The sequence below is a fragment of the Kogia breviceps genome, chromosome 11, assembly GCF_026419965.1.
Source record: "Kogia breviceps isolate mKogBre1 chromosome 11, mKogBre1 haplotype 1, whole genome shotgun sequence".
Classification (NCBI taxonomy): Eukaryota; Metazoa; Chordata; class Mammalia; order Artiodactyla; family Physeteridae; genus Kogia; species Kogia breviceps.
In genome coordinates this window covers 52,287,598-52,302,518 of record NC_081320.1, presented here as the reverse complement: position 1 = coordinate 52,302,518, position 14,921 = coordinate 52,287,598, and the positions used below count along the sequence as shown (strand labels likewise).

General features: G+C 36.1%; 1 protein-coding gene across 7 annotated transcripts in view; it reads left to right on the top strand.

The window, feature by feature from the left end:
• Positions 1–14,777, top strand: part of SANBR (SANT and BTB domain regulator of CSR) — a 73,051-nt gene extending 58,274 nt beyond the window's left edge. For 2 of the 7 annotated variants that reach the window (XR_010835535.1, XR_010835536.1), the window contains 7 exons: positions 2,651–2,742; positions 3,971–3,999; positions 4,079–4,152; positions 4,637–4,725; positions 6,621–6,712; positions 7,601–7,711; positions 14,192–14,666. Coding sequence is in view for 4 of the 7 variants with exons in the window: in XM_067007550.1 (XP_066863651.1) it covers positions 2,651–2,742; positions 3,971–3,999; positions 4,079–4,152; positions 4,637–4,725; positions 6,621–6,712; positions 7,601–7,637 (413 nt within the window). In the remaining 3 variants the exon portion in view is untranslated. Of the gene's footprint in view, positions 1–2,650; positions 2,743–3,970; positions 4,000–4,078; positions 4,153–4,636; positions 4,726–6,620; positions 6,713–7,600; positions 9,490–14,191 lie in introns of those variants that run through there. The other 5 variants (XM_067007550.1, XM_059079256.2, XR_010835534.1 and 2 more) reach the window with 4 other exon arrangements.
• The last annotated feature ends 144 nt before the right edge of the window (positions 14,778–14,921 follow it).

Genomic DNA, 14,921 nt, shown 5'->3' with positions numbered 1-14,921 from the left:
TGTCTTCTGGCCTCCATTGTTTCTGATGAGAAGTCAGTCATTGTGATAAAATTGTTCCCCTTTGTATGTAATGTGCACTTTTAATCATGCTGCTTTCCAGATTTTCTTTTTATCTTTAACTTTTAGAAGTTTAACTATGATATGCCTAGATGTGACTTTCTTTGTGTTTATCTTACTTGGGATTTGTTGACCTTCTTGGATCTATAAATTAATGTTATCTTACAATAGTTATTTCTTTAAGGGTTTTTTTTGCCCCTTTCTCTCACTCGTTTTCTGGAGTTCCAGTACACCTATGACCTTTTGATAACTTCACATTCACTGATTCATTTTTCTGCCATTTCACATTTTCTCTTGAGCCCATCTGGTACATTTTTTCATTTCAATTATTGTGCCTTTCAGCTCTAGCTCAATTATTGTGCCTTTCCCCCTGGTTCTTTTATACTTTACGTTTCTCTGTTGAGATTCTCTATGTGCTTACTCAGTACTACCATTTTTCCTTTGAACATATTCATAATCATTGCTTTGAAGTTATTGTCTCCTAAGTCCAACATGCTGGCCCTCTCAGAATTAGTTGCTATTGACTGTTTCTTTTCGGAGTGTTTTCTGACTGTTTCTTTTCTTTTCACTTTCTTTATCTCATAACTTTTTGGTGAAAACTGGACATCGTAGATTATCTTTGTGCAACTCTGAAATCTCTTTTGTTCTTCTGAGGATTGTTGGGATTTTTGTTCTAGTAAACAAGTAACCTGCCGGACCCAAACTGCAAAATCCGTCTCCTGGCTGGTATGCAGTGCATGGTGTTTTTCATAGGTTTTTTGGTTGCTGACTGCTACTGCATTAGCCTGCACCCCACCAGGGGCCATACCAGCCTGTGTAGTTTAGTGGTCAGCCAAGGATTTGGACAGGATTTATATTCAGATTTGGGGGCTCACCTCCTTAGTGGTTTCCTTGCTTTTTGGGTTCCCTCCCTAGATTCCTACTTGTTTTTCCAGTTCCCAACCAAGTCTGACCTCTGATACCTCAAGCCTATAAGACTCTCAGAAGCTCAAGCTAAAGGCAGATTGGGGAAATCATTCAGTCAGAAGGCACAAGAAACTTCCACATCTCACAAAGAACAGTTCTGTCTTGCAAGGATCAACACCCCACCCTAGTTTCTGCTTGCCTTTTTAGCGGGGCTTCCTAGGATCTCCCATATACCTGCAGAGTTTAACACTCAGCTAGGAATTTTGGGCATAGTTTATATTCACATTTTAGACCTCAAGTCTCTTTCTTGCTTCCATATTTTCCCCTTTAAATTTCCAGCTTCTTGGGGATTCCCTGGCAGTCCAGTGGTTAGGACTCTGCGCTTCCACTGCAGGGAGCATGGGTTCAATCCCTGGTCAGGGAACTAAGATCCCACAAGCCACGTGGCACCGCCAAAAAAAACATTCCAGCTTCTCTGTTGCTTCGAACTTTATCATCTTCTCCCTAGAACTCAAGGCTGTAATTTTCCTCCCTGAACTGGGGAGGTGGGGAAGTACCCTCAGACAAGAAAGCCACAAAGTCACAGTTCTTAGCTCTTGCATCTTTCAAACGTAAACATTGAACTTTCTATCTTCTTTTGACTATTCCCCAGTGCCTGCAGATGGTTGTTTATAATATTTTTGTTCTGTTTTTAGGGAAGGAATTGTCCAACCTTTTCACACTGCCATTATCATATGTCCCACCCTAAAATTTCTAACCCTATTAGAAATTTTATAACACTTAAATCTCCCACTTTAACAGAGACACGTCAGGGGCTCAGGGCTTGCCAGCAGGCAAATAAATCTATCCAGATTATTTATGTTGTTTTGTCTTTATTCTGTTATCTTCGAAATTATCTTCTATGTGGCACATTTTACAGGTTTTTCATTTATGGTAGTGATAAAGTTTTCCTTTTAAGATAGAGCAAAAAGTGTGAAGGTGGTGTACAAATAATTGATATTTGGGAAACAGTGATCTAATGTGCTATTCTTAACCTTCAAACATTGTTTTTAAATAAATACTTATTTCCCCTCCATCTTTTTTGCCTCTCTCCTTTCTCCACTAAACTGTCAGACAGAGTAAAGCAGAATACTGACTGCAGGAATGCCTTAGTTTCAAATATACTTTGTCCCAGATCTGGTTCCTCACAAGATCATTTATGTTCTACCTCCATTTTTACCTTCATAGCCCACCTCCTGCATGAACAAAAGACATTTTAAATATTTTTTTGTGAGCTCTTCTCTCCTCCCATTCTCAAATTGGTTTTTTCTGGGTTATAGTTATTTTTTATATAAAAAATTTGGAATTAGGAGGTGTGACTCCACTATCAAATTAGATTCAGAGAAAGAAATATGAATAATTTCCCCCAACATTTTTCTGTATTTAATTTCACTGGCACTTGGAATTCATTGCCCTCATTTTTTCCACAAAGATTTTCACCAAGTAGAAAGAAGAAAAGTAATTAAAATGAACCTCTGTAAAGCACTTTTAGTTTGATTTCTCCATATATTTACTTTTTATCCCAAGGCAATTTGTTAGTTTTAAAAAACAATGTTTTATTTTTCAGTGGTTTTATTGTTTGAATGTGACAAGTGTATGGGAAAAGTATATGGGACTTATGCTCATAACATTGACCTTCTGTTATCAGGGAAAAAGGAGAAGCCAAAGAAATTCACTAAACAACCAAAAAAGCAGATGTCTTCACCCTGTGGTCAGAAGAAAGAAAAGGCATTAGAGAAGGTAACACTAAATTATCTATTACTATTCTAAAGTTCATACTGAGAAATAAGCAGGTACAGCCAGGAAAAATTCGAAAAAGAAGAGTAATGAGTGCCACAGTGGAATGCTAGCAGTGTAAAAAGTAGTGAAGAATCACTATAAAGACTGAGATTAAAGATCTCTAAGGTATATTGACACATGAAAAAAGGAAAGTGAGTTTGGGGGAGAGAAATTAGGTGTTTGAGATTAGCATATACAAACTACTACTATATATAAAATAGATAAACAACAACGTCCTACTGTATAGCACAGGGAACTATATTAAATGTCTTGTAATAAACTATAATGGAAAATAATGTGAAAAAGAACATATACATATAAAACTGAATCACTTTACACCAGAAACTAATACAACATTGTAAAGTAACTATACTTCAATAAAAAGAAAAAAAGAAAAAAGGAAAAGTGCAGAGCAGTATGTATAGTGGCATATTATGCTACCATTTTTGTAGAATAGATGAAGGAATATATATGAATTTTCTTGTATATCCATAAAATATCTGTGGAAAGCTATACAAGAAATTGATAAAATTAGTTGCCCCTAAGGAAGGGAACTGAATGTCTGGGAGACAGAGGCTTTTTAATATATGTGCTCTTTGTACTTCTTGAATTTTGAACCAGTATTACTTATTCAAAAAATAAGTAGGCTTTAAATTTTTAAAGTAAATATTTTATGATCTTTTAAAATTATACTTATTTCCCCATGCCTTCAAAGGAAGGAGTAAAAAGCCAGGTGGGAATAAGAGAACAGTATTACTACACTTGGCTAAAAGAGAAACTATAGATTCTAAAAATGTGTGAAAAGCTGGGGTTCAAACAAGTTCCACACAATATATGTTGGACGGGTTGTACGTTTATCTCCATGTTAAGGACCACAGGCACAGAATGAGTGAATTCTAAAAGACTGCATCGAGGTGGGGGGCTTCCAGGTCAGACAGATAAAACTGGGTTCAAATTCTAGGTCTGTTTCTCTGTGGAAAGTTTCTTAACTTCTCTGAAGCTGTTTATTATAGAGATAATAGTAGCACCTATCTCACATGGTAGTTGCAAGGCTTCAGTGAAAGAATGCTTGTAATGCTCTTGGTACAATATCTTGCACCCAATAAATGTAAACTCTTTTTGTATTACCTATAATGCTAATCAATAAATATGTTCTAATTGGGCCTTAATGTTGTCTACTTTTTTTTAGTCAACTTCTAGAGATGTATCTCCTTTCATGTGAGTATTGCTCCTTAATCCAGTCAGATGTTCACTGTAAAAGCGTCAGTGCTGATTTTTGTTTAATTTTTTTCAATAGTGTGAGTATGCAGAAGAATAAGTGGGATGCCACAAGATCCTTGAGATTCAACCAAGATGCACAAAGAGAAGATGGTAAGTTTTATTATTTGTGTAATGTACAAATTAGGTCTAAATAGCAATGATAGGAATCTTTTATTTTATGAAGTATGCGGAATAGCTTTAAAGATTCCAACTGGAATAAGGCCCAGAATTAGCACATTCCCTTAGGCATCAACCAGAGTTTCATTACTAGACAATCCCAGTAGATAATATGTTGTTTTATGTATCTGTCATTTTGAGGCCTCTCAGACTGACTTTCACCCACTACTTCCACTCTCAAGAAGGCTGAATATGTCTTAGGCTGATTTACAGTAATATTAAAAGCAGCATAGTTATCTGTATGTGAGCCATTTTGCCACTTGCAGCCTAAAATCCTTCAAAGATGAATAGGTGTATGTGTCTATAAATAATATCCAATGATATTTTCATAAACTCTTGATGATTGCCATCTTCTTTAAGAAATAAAAGTAATAAAACATCCTCATAAAAAGTAAGGTTTATTAATTTTTAACTTCAGATCAACGGCGGATGTCTGAAATTACAGGGCACCTAATAAAGATGAGATTGGGTGATCTGGACCGAGTCAAGTCAAAGGAAGCAAAAGAAGTAAGAATTATGTACTCATGTACTGTGCTTGCTTGGATATGCCTTCCTACTTTATTTTCATCATAAGTATAAAGATGCTTTATAATTTTAAAAGTAAATTTTTAATGTATTTTTATATTCTGTACCAGTTAGCCAGTCTGTTCACATAAGTTTTTCACCACCTCTTACAGTCTATAGGTCCTCTCTATAACACACATAGTAAAGTACGTTGTTACTGAAAGTGTAATGTCCAACCAAGAGCAGATTAACTCTGTACTGCAGACTGTCCAGAGGGTGACCCCCTGGAAGTTGCTAATTTTCATCAACTCTGCATGCAGTGCTTAGACTTTATCTTTAAAATAAGATGTTATCTTGATGAAAATGATCACAAGAAATACCTTACTCTTACTGAATTACATGTTAGTCATAACATTATGTATCATCATTAGTACCAGTATTATGTATTCACAGTAACACTTGCCCCTAATTCTTTTATTTAAAAATTTACTTCCCTACAAGAACAAAACACAGGAAAAAAATCTTTATCACCATGGGTTAGGCAAATATTTCTTAGCTACCACACCAAAAGTATTATCCATAAAAGAAAAATATTGGCAAATTGGACTTCATCAAAATTTAAAACTTCTTTTTGAAAGGCATTATTAAGAGAATGAAAAGACAAGCCATAAACTACAAGAATATATGTGTAAAATATTTACTTGGTAAAGGATTTGTATCCAAAATATATAAAGACTTCTCAAAACTGAATAATAAAATAAACAATCCAATGACAATAAGTGGACAAAAGATTAATCATACACTTCAGAAAGAAGGGATACAGGTGGCAAATAAGCACAGGAAAAGATGCAACATCATTAGTCATTAGGGAAATGTAAATTAACACCTCAGCAAGATACCACTATACACCCACTAGAATGTCTAAAAAAGTTTTTGTTTTTGTTTTTGTTTTGGCTGCATTGGGTCTTCATTGCTGCGCGCGGGCTTTCTCTATTTGTGTCGAGCGGGAGCTCTTCTTCGTTGTGGTGTGCGGGCTTCTCATTGCAGTGGCTTCTCTTGTGTGGAGCACGGGCTGTAGGCATGTGGACTTCAGTAGTTGTGGCCTGAGGGCTCTAGAGCGCAGGCAAGCTCAGTAGTTGTGGCACATGGGCTTAGTTGCTCTGCAGCTAAAAAAGTTTTTAAAATATGCTGGCAAGAATATAGAGCAACTGGAACTCTCGTATATAGCTAGTAAAGATGCAAAAGGGAATGGCTACTTGGGAAAACAGTTTAGCTGTTTCTTATAGCATTAACTGTTTGCTCACCATACAGATCATTTCACACATATCTTTACAGTGGCTTTATTTAGAATTGCCAAGAGCTAGAAACAACCCAAATGTCCTTTACATGATAAATGAGTAAGACTAGAATAGATAAAAAGAATGAGCTATTGATACATGCATGCTGCAACATAGATGAATATCCTACACATTATGCTAAGCAAAAGGAGCCAGATTCAGAAGGCTACAGACTGTATGATTCTATTTATATAATGTTCTGGGAAATGCAAAAGTATAGGGACATAAAACAAGTCAGTGGTTGCCAGGAATTGGTAGTGTCAAATCGTTGGACTTAAAAGGGGCACAAGGGGATTTTCTTGGGGTGTTTGAACTGTTTTATGTCTCCATTATGAGTGGTTACACAACTGTATGCATTTGTCAAAACTCAGAACAGTGCACTTTTAAAATGGGTGAATTTTACTTATATAAAATAATAAAAATAAATTGTAACTCAGAGCCTGAATTTAAAAAATCAAAATAAAATTACTTCTAAGTTAAAAAGTAATGCCATTTCAATAAAGCAGAGATTCTATTGTTTCCTTAAAGATAATAAGTTAATTCTTCTCCTTTACTGTGCAGTTTGCAGGAGGTATTTATTCCAGGATCGAAGCACAAATCAAGGCCTCAGTGCCAGTCAATGCACGGCAAAGCAGCTCGGAGAAAAACACAAGGTGAATCAGCATAAATGAATTCAGGATGCCACTAGCTTTGAAGTGATTTTTTTTTTTTTGAAAAATCATATGAACACTAGAAGCACATAATTTGAGTTTGGTTTTATTTTGTTTCGGGGATATGATCATCAAGACATTAATTAGAACCAGATTTTAACTTAAAAGTTAAGACTTTAAGAGGTCATGATCACAAAATTTAATGAAAGTATACTTTTTTAAAAGTTTAATGTTTATTGAGTCAGCTCTGTTCTGAGCCAACTTGCTGATAAAAATGTAAGCTATAGTGTAAATTAGCAGAATTTTTATACTATTTGTAGATAATATATTACTACTTTGTATAAATCATTGAAACCTTTCTTGTTTCTTGTTCTATCTCTCTTAATAAAATCTAATTTGTATGTTCTGTGTCATTTTACAGCACAGATTTTCTTTGAAAGATTAACAGTTACTGAGATTTGATCATTAATACTACAGATCCAAATGCCTTATCTGCAATTCTGAAATCCAGAAAGCTCAGAAAGCCAAAAGCTTTTTTCATACATTTGTGGCAACTCAAGCCTGACCTGAGCTACTGTGGTACTATTTATAGTTTTTATTTATCCCACTTAATGTAAATGCTCATTTGTTTCACTGAAGAAGTATTAATGTGTTTGGTTGTGAGGCACTGCTCCAGATTCATAATGTACAATATATGTACATATTATTTCCCCCAAATTAAAAAAATACCTGAATTCCAAAATACATCTCCAAGAATTTTTGAAAATGGATTATGGAGCTACATGAAGTTTCATTAAACTTTGACACTGTCAAGCAAACATGACCTAAAGCAGTGGCAACTTACTGTTTTAGAAGCACCTCTGACCTCCTTTTCTGTTTAAAAAAATCTAGGTCTAAAAGTCGTTTTGGTCAAGGTCGGCCTGCGTAAAGCACCTTAAAATATAACTAAGAAGACAGAAGACTCACCTCTGGCCATCTGAAATTGTTCATCACTTCTTGAAGGTCTTCAGAACGATGACTTATAAATGTTTTAAGTTATTTATTAATTATTCTTGCAAGCCACATAAATCGTAGTGCTAAGATAAATATATAGTTAGGTCTTATGAAATCTAATTGTAAATATGAAACTTCTTAAATCTAATTTTCCTTTGGTGTGATGCTAGGCTATGTAGAAAATTAGTATTTACAAATTTGCATAGTTAAGTCTCCTAGTATTTGTTATCCTTTATTTATTTGAAAGAGAAGAGGTCTAAACTCTCAAGTAGCTAAGAGTTTTTTAAGACCTTAAAAATTAGGGGAACACAACTGCTAGTGGTATGGTACATGTGCACTAATTATAGTATGTCTTTTGGGCTGTAAATCTTGGGATAGCACTGAGAACTGCAATTTGTGTGATGAAATTTCCAGTGATGCTAATTTTAAGTTTGCATGACTATTAAGGAGTTACAGATTTCAAGACTGCATTAAATAAATTTTCAAGATGAAGTAGTTCCTGTGTTGGGCAGAAGCCTTAATTTTTTTCAGCATTATTCCATAGAAAGCACAATGTTAATCCAACTTTTTTTTTTTAGTTGTGTTTTTTTATTGTTGGTTTGGTTTTTTTTTTAGTTTTTAGTACTTATTATTGGTCATCTGAGCTGGAATTACTGATTATTACCTCTTTCTTCTGTGAAGCTAGTGCCATTCTGAATTTGTTAAAATAACCATTGATAATTTTAAGGCTAGTAAATCATTTCAGTTGTATGAGACACCCACTGTACAGTTCTCAGGGCACTAAAACTCAACCATATTTCTATAGCCATTCGAATAGCCCCTTAAAACAGTTATAATTAGTTATTACTTTAGAGATGTCTAGAAGAAAAGATTCCCAAATACACTTGATGGATGAAAAATTGCATATATTTAAGAAAAATCAAAATCAAATTCTATTCTATAGATCATGTTTTAATTTTCTAACTAAGCAGAAAGAGTGCTCAGGGAAAATTTGTTCCAAACCATAAGCATATAAAAATTATGCGTTTGGAAATTACTTATATGTAGGTCTCTGAAAAACTTTAAGATGCACTGTTTCTATTCTTAGTCTTCCTTTGCCTTATAATTGAAATTTCTTCAAATTAGAGAACAGACTTTAATAGTGTATGACAGAACAGCAATTTCTATTGAAATGTCCAAGTGTTACACTCAGTTTAGATGTACAGAAATCATTATTTTTAATGAGTGTTTTAGTTGGTAAATGAAGCTAGATTTTATTTTATGTTTTATGTATGGCTTTGCCAAGATTTTTGAACTTCTGTTTGGAATTTTTGTGGCAGTCAATATATTTTTCAATTGTTTGGTATTTTTGCAACAGATTATAAAATTTTTATTTTCAAAAGAAAATGTTTTATACTACATGATCTGTATGCCCTGTTAAATACCAGCGTCTTGTTTAGTTTACTCTGATCAAAAGGGTTTAGGTTTGTACATGTTCTACAGTGCTGTGACGGTCACAATTAAAAGAGGAAAATATGCTCATTTGATTTTTAACTGATGGTAACAAGGCAAATTACTTCTCCCCTGGGGGGACTGTACCACTGAAGTTTTACTAACAATTTATCAGAATTTGATTTTCTTCAGAATGTGCTTTTAATTTTGTGGACGTCTGTAATTCATAGCACAGGTACCACAAACATTTAAATCAAACTCGCAATAGCATTTGTTTTGCCAAATACTTTGAGGTTTTATCTTCCATTAATTCTGAATTCACATTTATTTAATTGAAATAAACATTAATGACAAAAGTTGTTTGCAGAGTCCCCTGATCTGAATCATTCCATCTTCTCAAAAATGTTCAGATGGGCTCTAGTTCACAGGTTTTCATGGAAGAGGTGAACTCTAAATTTTAAGGCTGTTTTAAATGAGATTATCCTGGTAAAGATTCAGCAAAACATTTAAGGGTAAAATACTGCAGAAAAGATAATTTGGTAACAGTGCTGATTCCATACTGTTGGATCATTTTGTTATTGTCCTTCTTCAGAACACTCAGCCAGGTATTGTGAGATATGCTAAGTGCTTTGGAAGCAGAGGCTGAAGCCCTGTCATGCTAATCTGCCAAAGGCAAATCTTAGTATAAAAACAAACAAACAAACAAAAACCCTTTTATCTCCAGTACCCCGAATTAATTCTTCAACCCTCAACTATTCCTTAAAGAACTATTATGAACCTCACCTTTTCACACGGCTCAGTTAAAAGGCAGTGGGGATACCTAGCCAGTCCAATACTTTTTAAAAATTTATTTATTTATTTTTGGCTGCGTTGGGTCTTTGTTGCTGCGTGCGGGCTTTCTCTATTTGTGGCAATCGGGGGTTACTCTTCGTTGAGGTGCGGTGGCTTCTCTTTGTTGCGGAGCACGAGCTCTAGGTGCAGAGGCTCAGTAGTTGTGGCTCACGGGCTCAGTAGTTGTGACGTGAAGGCTCTAGAGCGCAGGCTCAGTATTTGTGGCACTCTGGCTTAGTTGCTCCGCAGCATGTGGGATCTTCTCTGACCAGGGCTCGAACCTGTGTCCCCTGCATTGGCAGGTGGATTCTTAACCACTGCACCACCAGGGAAGTCCCTAGCCAGTCCAATTCTGATTGGCTAACTCTCTCATTTAAAGCTGATCTTTTGGGGAGGATGATATGGGGATAATATTATTTCCACTTTTATAGGACTGTTGCAGGGAGGTAAATGATTTAGAGATCTAAAACAATTAGCACAGTGTTTTCTGGCTAATTGTAAGACCTCCAGAAATGTTAACTATTATTGTTGCACTGTGGGATCTTAGTTCCCTGACCAGGGATTAAAACCGGGCCCTTTGCAGTGAGAGTGTGGAGTCCTAACCACTGGACCACCAGGGAATTCCCTGTTATTTTAATATTTAGGAAGTTACCTTAAAAGTCTTTAAGATGGGAGATTGATATCCCTCTTCCTATAACTTGAGTTGCTAAGACTGATGTGTGTTTGTTTAATGCAAGAAAGAAAAGAGGCACATAATAGTTCAGTGGTTGCTGTGGCATCATTTGTTACTTTGTTATACTAAACCTCTTGCCTCATTTAAGCAGTATAATAAACAGGATTTGTAGGAAGAGGTAGGAAAACTATTTCCTGCTATGTGGTGGTGAGTGACCTGTGCTGTCTTCAAAGAGGTTTACTGAAGGAGAGAGTGAGGCTGCAGCATGGTCTTATAGCAGCTCTCCTTCCAAGATTATCTTTCCTTGAGGAAACATAGCTAGTTTCGCTTTTACTACTTGTCTATGACAAGAGTAGTTCTTATCAAACTGTAGAAGAGTGGTAGTAGCTGCTGAGAATGCTGCTAGCTCTCTTAAGTGCCTTATCTCTTTCAGTCTCACAATAAACCCCCAAATCGGGTATTATCCCCATTTTATAGGTAGAGAAGAAAGTTCAGGGAGCTAAAGTAATCCGCACAGTGGGATTGAAGTCTAGGCCTATCAGCACATTCCAACACCTTGAAACAATTTTACCTTGGATTACCTGAAACATTTTCTCTTAGAGTGCCTCCTGGCTCACTGGCAGCTCCTTCAAACTGAAAACAAGTGATCCCAGCTCACTCCCTGTGGTTCTAGCCTTGTTTATCCAAGTGTCTACTTGAGATTTGTATTTGGAATATCAGTAGGTGTCTCCAAGTTAACATAATAAAAGCAGGACTTGTGTTATGTCTCCCCAACCTACCACCAACTCCCTGTTCATTCAGTAAATGGCACTACTGCCCACTCAAGTGCACAAGCCGAATGTTTAGAAATTCCTCATTTTTCCTCTTTTTCCTTCACTCCCCACATCCAGTTCATCAGCAAGTCTGATATAAAACTACATCCATTTGCTTCTCTCCATCGCCATAATCCATCACTCCAAGTTATTAACATCTCCAAGCCTCCTAAGTGATTCCAGCTCCCACTCTAACCTCTATTATTCACAAAGCGACTACAGTAATTTTGAAATGTGAATCAGATCACATCACACTCCAGTAGCACCTCATCAAACCTAAAATAAAATCCAACTTCCATTGCCTGGGTTTACAAAGTCCCACAGAGCCTAGCCCCTGGCTGCCTCTCAGTCTCCTTTCCCCTCTTGCTACTACATTCCACTCACATGGCCTACCTGCTCTTCCAATAAGTAAGCTCATTCCCACCATTTAGTTCCTTCACATTACTGTTCCCACTGTCTAGAAGCCTCCTTATTATAATTCAGATTTTAGGTTAGATGTCATTTCCTCACAGGAGGCATTTCCATGTACCCAATCTAAGGTAGCTACCCAAGTCACTCTCATTACATCATCATGGTTTATTTCTGTACAAATCACAAATCTGACATTATTACCTCATTATTTTTTTCTTTTCTTTTTTTTTCTTTAAGTTTTTATTGAATTTGTTACAATATTGCTTCTGTTTTATGTCTTAGTTTTTTGGCCCCTAGACATGTGGGATCCCGACCAGGGATTGAACCCGCACCCCCTGCACTGGAAGGCAAAGTCTTAACCACTGGACCACCAGGGAAATTCCTTCTTTCTTTCTTTTTTGTCTGTTGTTTTTCAATTTGTCTTCCATGCCAGAAAATGAAATGCATCCAAATAGGAAAAGAAGTAGGGCTTCCCTGGTGGCGCAGTGGTTAAGAATCCGCCTGCCAGTGCAGGGGACATGGGTTCAAGCCCTGGTCTGGGAAGATCCCACATGCCGCGGAGCAACTAAGCCTGTGTGCCACAACTACTGAGCCTGCGCTCTAGAGCCCGCGAGCCACAACTACTGAAACCTGTGTGCCTAGAGCCCGTGCTCTGCAACAAGAGAAGCCACCGCAATGAGAAGTCCTCACACTGCATTGAAGAGTAGCCCGCACTCACCGCATCTAGAGAAAGCCTGTGCGCAGCCCCGAAGACCCAACACAGCCAAAAATAAATAAATAAAATAAAATTTTTTTTAAAAGTAAAACCATATCTATTCACAGATGACATGATCTTGTATATAGAAAATCCCAAGAAATCCACTAAAAAACTATTAGAACATATAATTAAGTTCAAGATTTCAGGATATACAATCAATATACAAAAATCAATTTATTTCTACATACTAGCAATGAAATATATGAATATGAAATTTTAAAAAATTCCCTTTACAGTAGCATCAAAAAGAATAAAATACTTAAGAATAAATTTCACAAAAGAAGTATAAATTGTTTACTCTGAAAACTACAAGATATCGTTGAAAGAAATTAAAGATCTAAATAAATGGGAAGATTATCCCATGTTCATGGATCAGAACACTTAATATTGTTAAGATGGTAATACCCCTCAATTTGATCTACAGATTCACCACAGTTCCTGTCAGATTTCCAGCTGGCTTCATTGTAGAAACTGACAAACCAATCCTAAAATTCATATGGAAACTCAAGGGACCCAGAACTGCCAAAACAATTTTGAAAAAGAACAAAGGGTTCACACTTTATTATTTCAACTCTTATCTACAAAGGTGCAGTAATCAAGGCAGTGTAGTACTAGCATATGGATAGACATTACAGATCAATGAAACAGAATTGAGAGTCCAGAAATAAACCCATCTATTTATGGCCAACTGATTTTCAACAATAGTGCCAAGACCATTCAATGGGGAAAGAATAGTCTTTTCTACAAATGGTGCTGGGAAAATGATAGCTTCATGCAAAGGAATGAAGTTAGACCCCATCTCACACTATATACAAAAAATTGATTCAAAATGGATCTAAGACCTAATTGTAAAAGCAGACTGTAAAACTCTTAGAGGAAAACACAGGGGTAAATCTTTACAACCTTGGATTTAGCAATGGATACTTAGATAAGACACTAAAAGCACAAGCAACAAAAGGAAAAATAGATAAATTGGACTTTACCAAGATTAAAAACATTTGTGTTTCAGTGGACACAAGAAAGTGAAAAGACAGCCTATAGAATGGAAGAAAATATTTACAAATCACATATCTGATAAGGGACTTATATCCAGAATTTATAAAGAACTCTTAAAACTCAAAATTTTAAAAAGACAACCCAGCTTTTTAAATGGTAAAGGATTTGAATAGACATTTCTCCAAAGAAGATGGCCATTTGGCCAAAACCACTTGAAAAGATGCTCAACGTCATTAGCCATGAGGGAAATGCAAATTAAAACCATGAGTTACCACTTCATACCCAGTAGAATAGCTATCACCAAAAAGCCACCTAATAATGTTGCCAGGAATGTGGAATCCTCATGATTCCTCATGTGGAATCCTCATGAACTCCTGGTGAGAAAGTAAAATGGAGCAGCTGTTTTGCACTTTGCAAAGCAGTCTGGAAGTTCCTCAAAAGAAATTAAACACAGAGTTACCATTTATCTACCAATTTACCCTAACAGGTATATCATTTTCTATTTAGTCTCTTCTTGTGTTTACCTATATGCACATATCCATGCACAGAACAGTATTACCTGCTTTTTTTTTTTCCAGATGGAGAAACTGAGTCCCAAACATGGCAACTTGTCTAAGAGAAACAGAAAACAATGACCTGAGCAATGTGCCCTTGATGACAGTATTGCTATGTTAAACAAGTTAACATATGCATGTAAAGCAATTAGAGCAGTGCCTGACATATGTAAGTGCTCAAAAAATGTAAAGTATTATTAGACCATTATTATTTAGAAATAACTATGTTGTGCTCATTCCCACTTCTGGCCTTGCCTCATGCTGTTCTCCCATCTAGATTGCTCTCTTGCTTTTCTACCTATTGAAGTTTTCCCCTTGCTCCAGGTCCCTGCTCAAATCCCACCTTCTCCATGAATCTGCTGACCTCTCTCTTCTCTGAATCGTGTTGCATTCACAACGTTTCCACAGTTTAGCAGTCAGATGTTCTCACTGCTTTTGTTGTTGTTATTGACTTTGACTCCCCAACCAACTCTTATGCTGTATTAGTAAAATTATATACAAAACAAACAACAGTGTTCACATTTGTTAATTTTGAGTGGTAGGTTGTTTTAGACTATGCTTGTCTGTAAATAATATATTTTCCCAAATTAAAGAAAAAAATTGAGGACTTCCCTGGTGGTCCAGTGGTTAAGACTTTGCCTTCCAACGCAGCGGGTGGGGTTCGATCTCTGGTCAGGTAGCTAAGATTCCACATGCCTCACAGCCAAAAACCAAAACATAAAACAGAAGCAATATTGTAACAAATTCAAGAAAG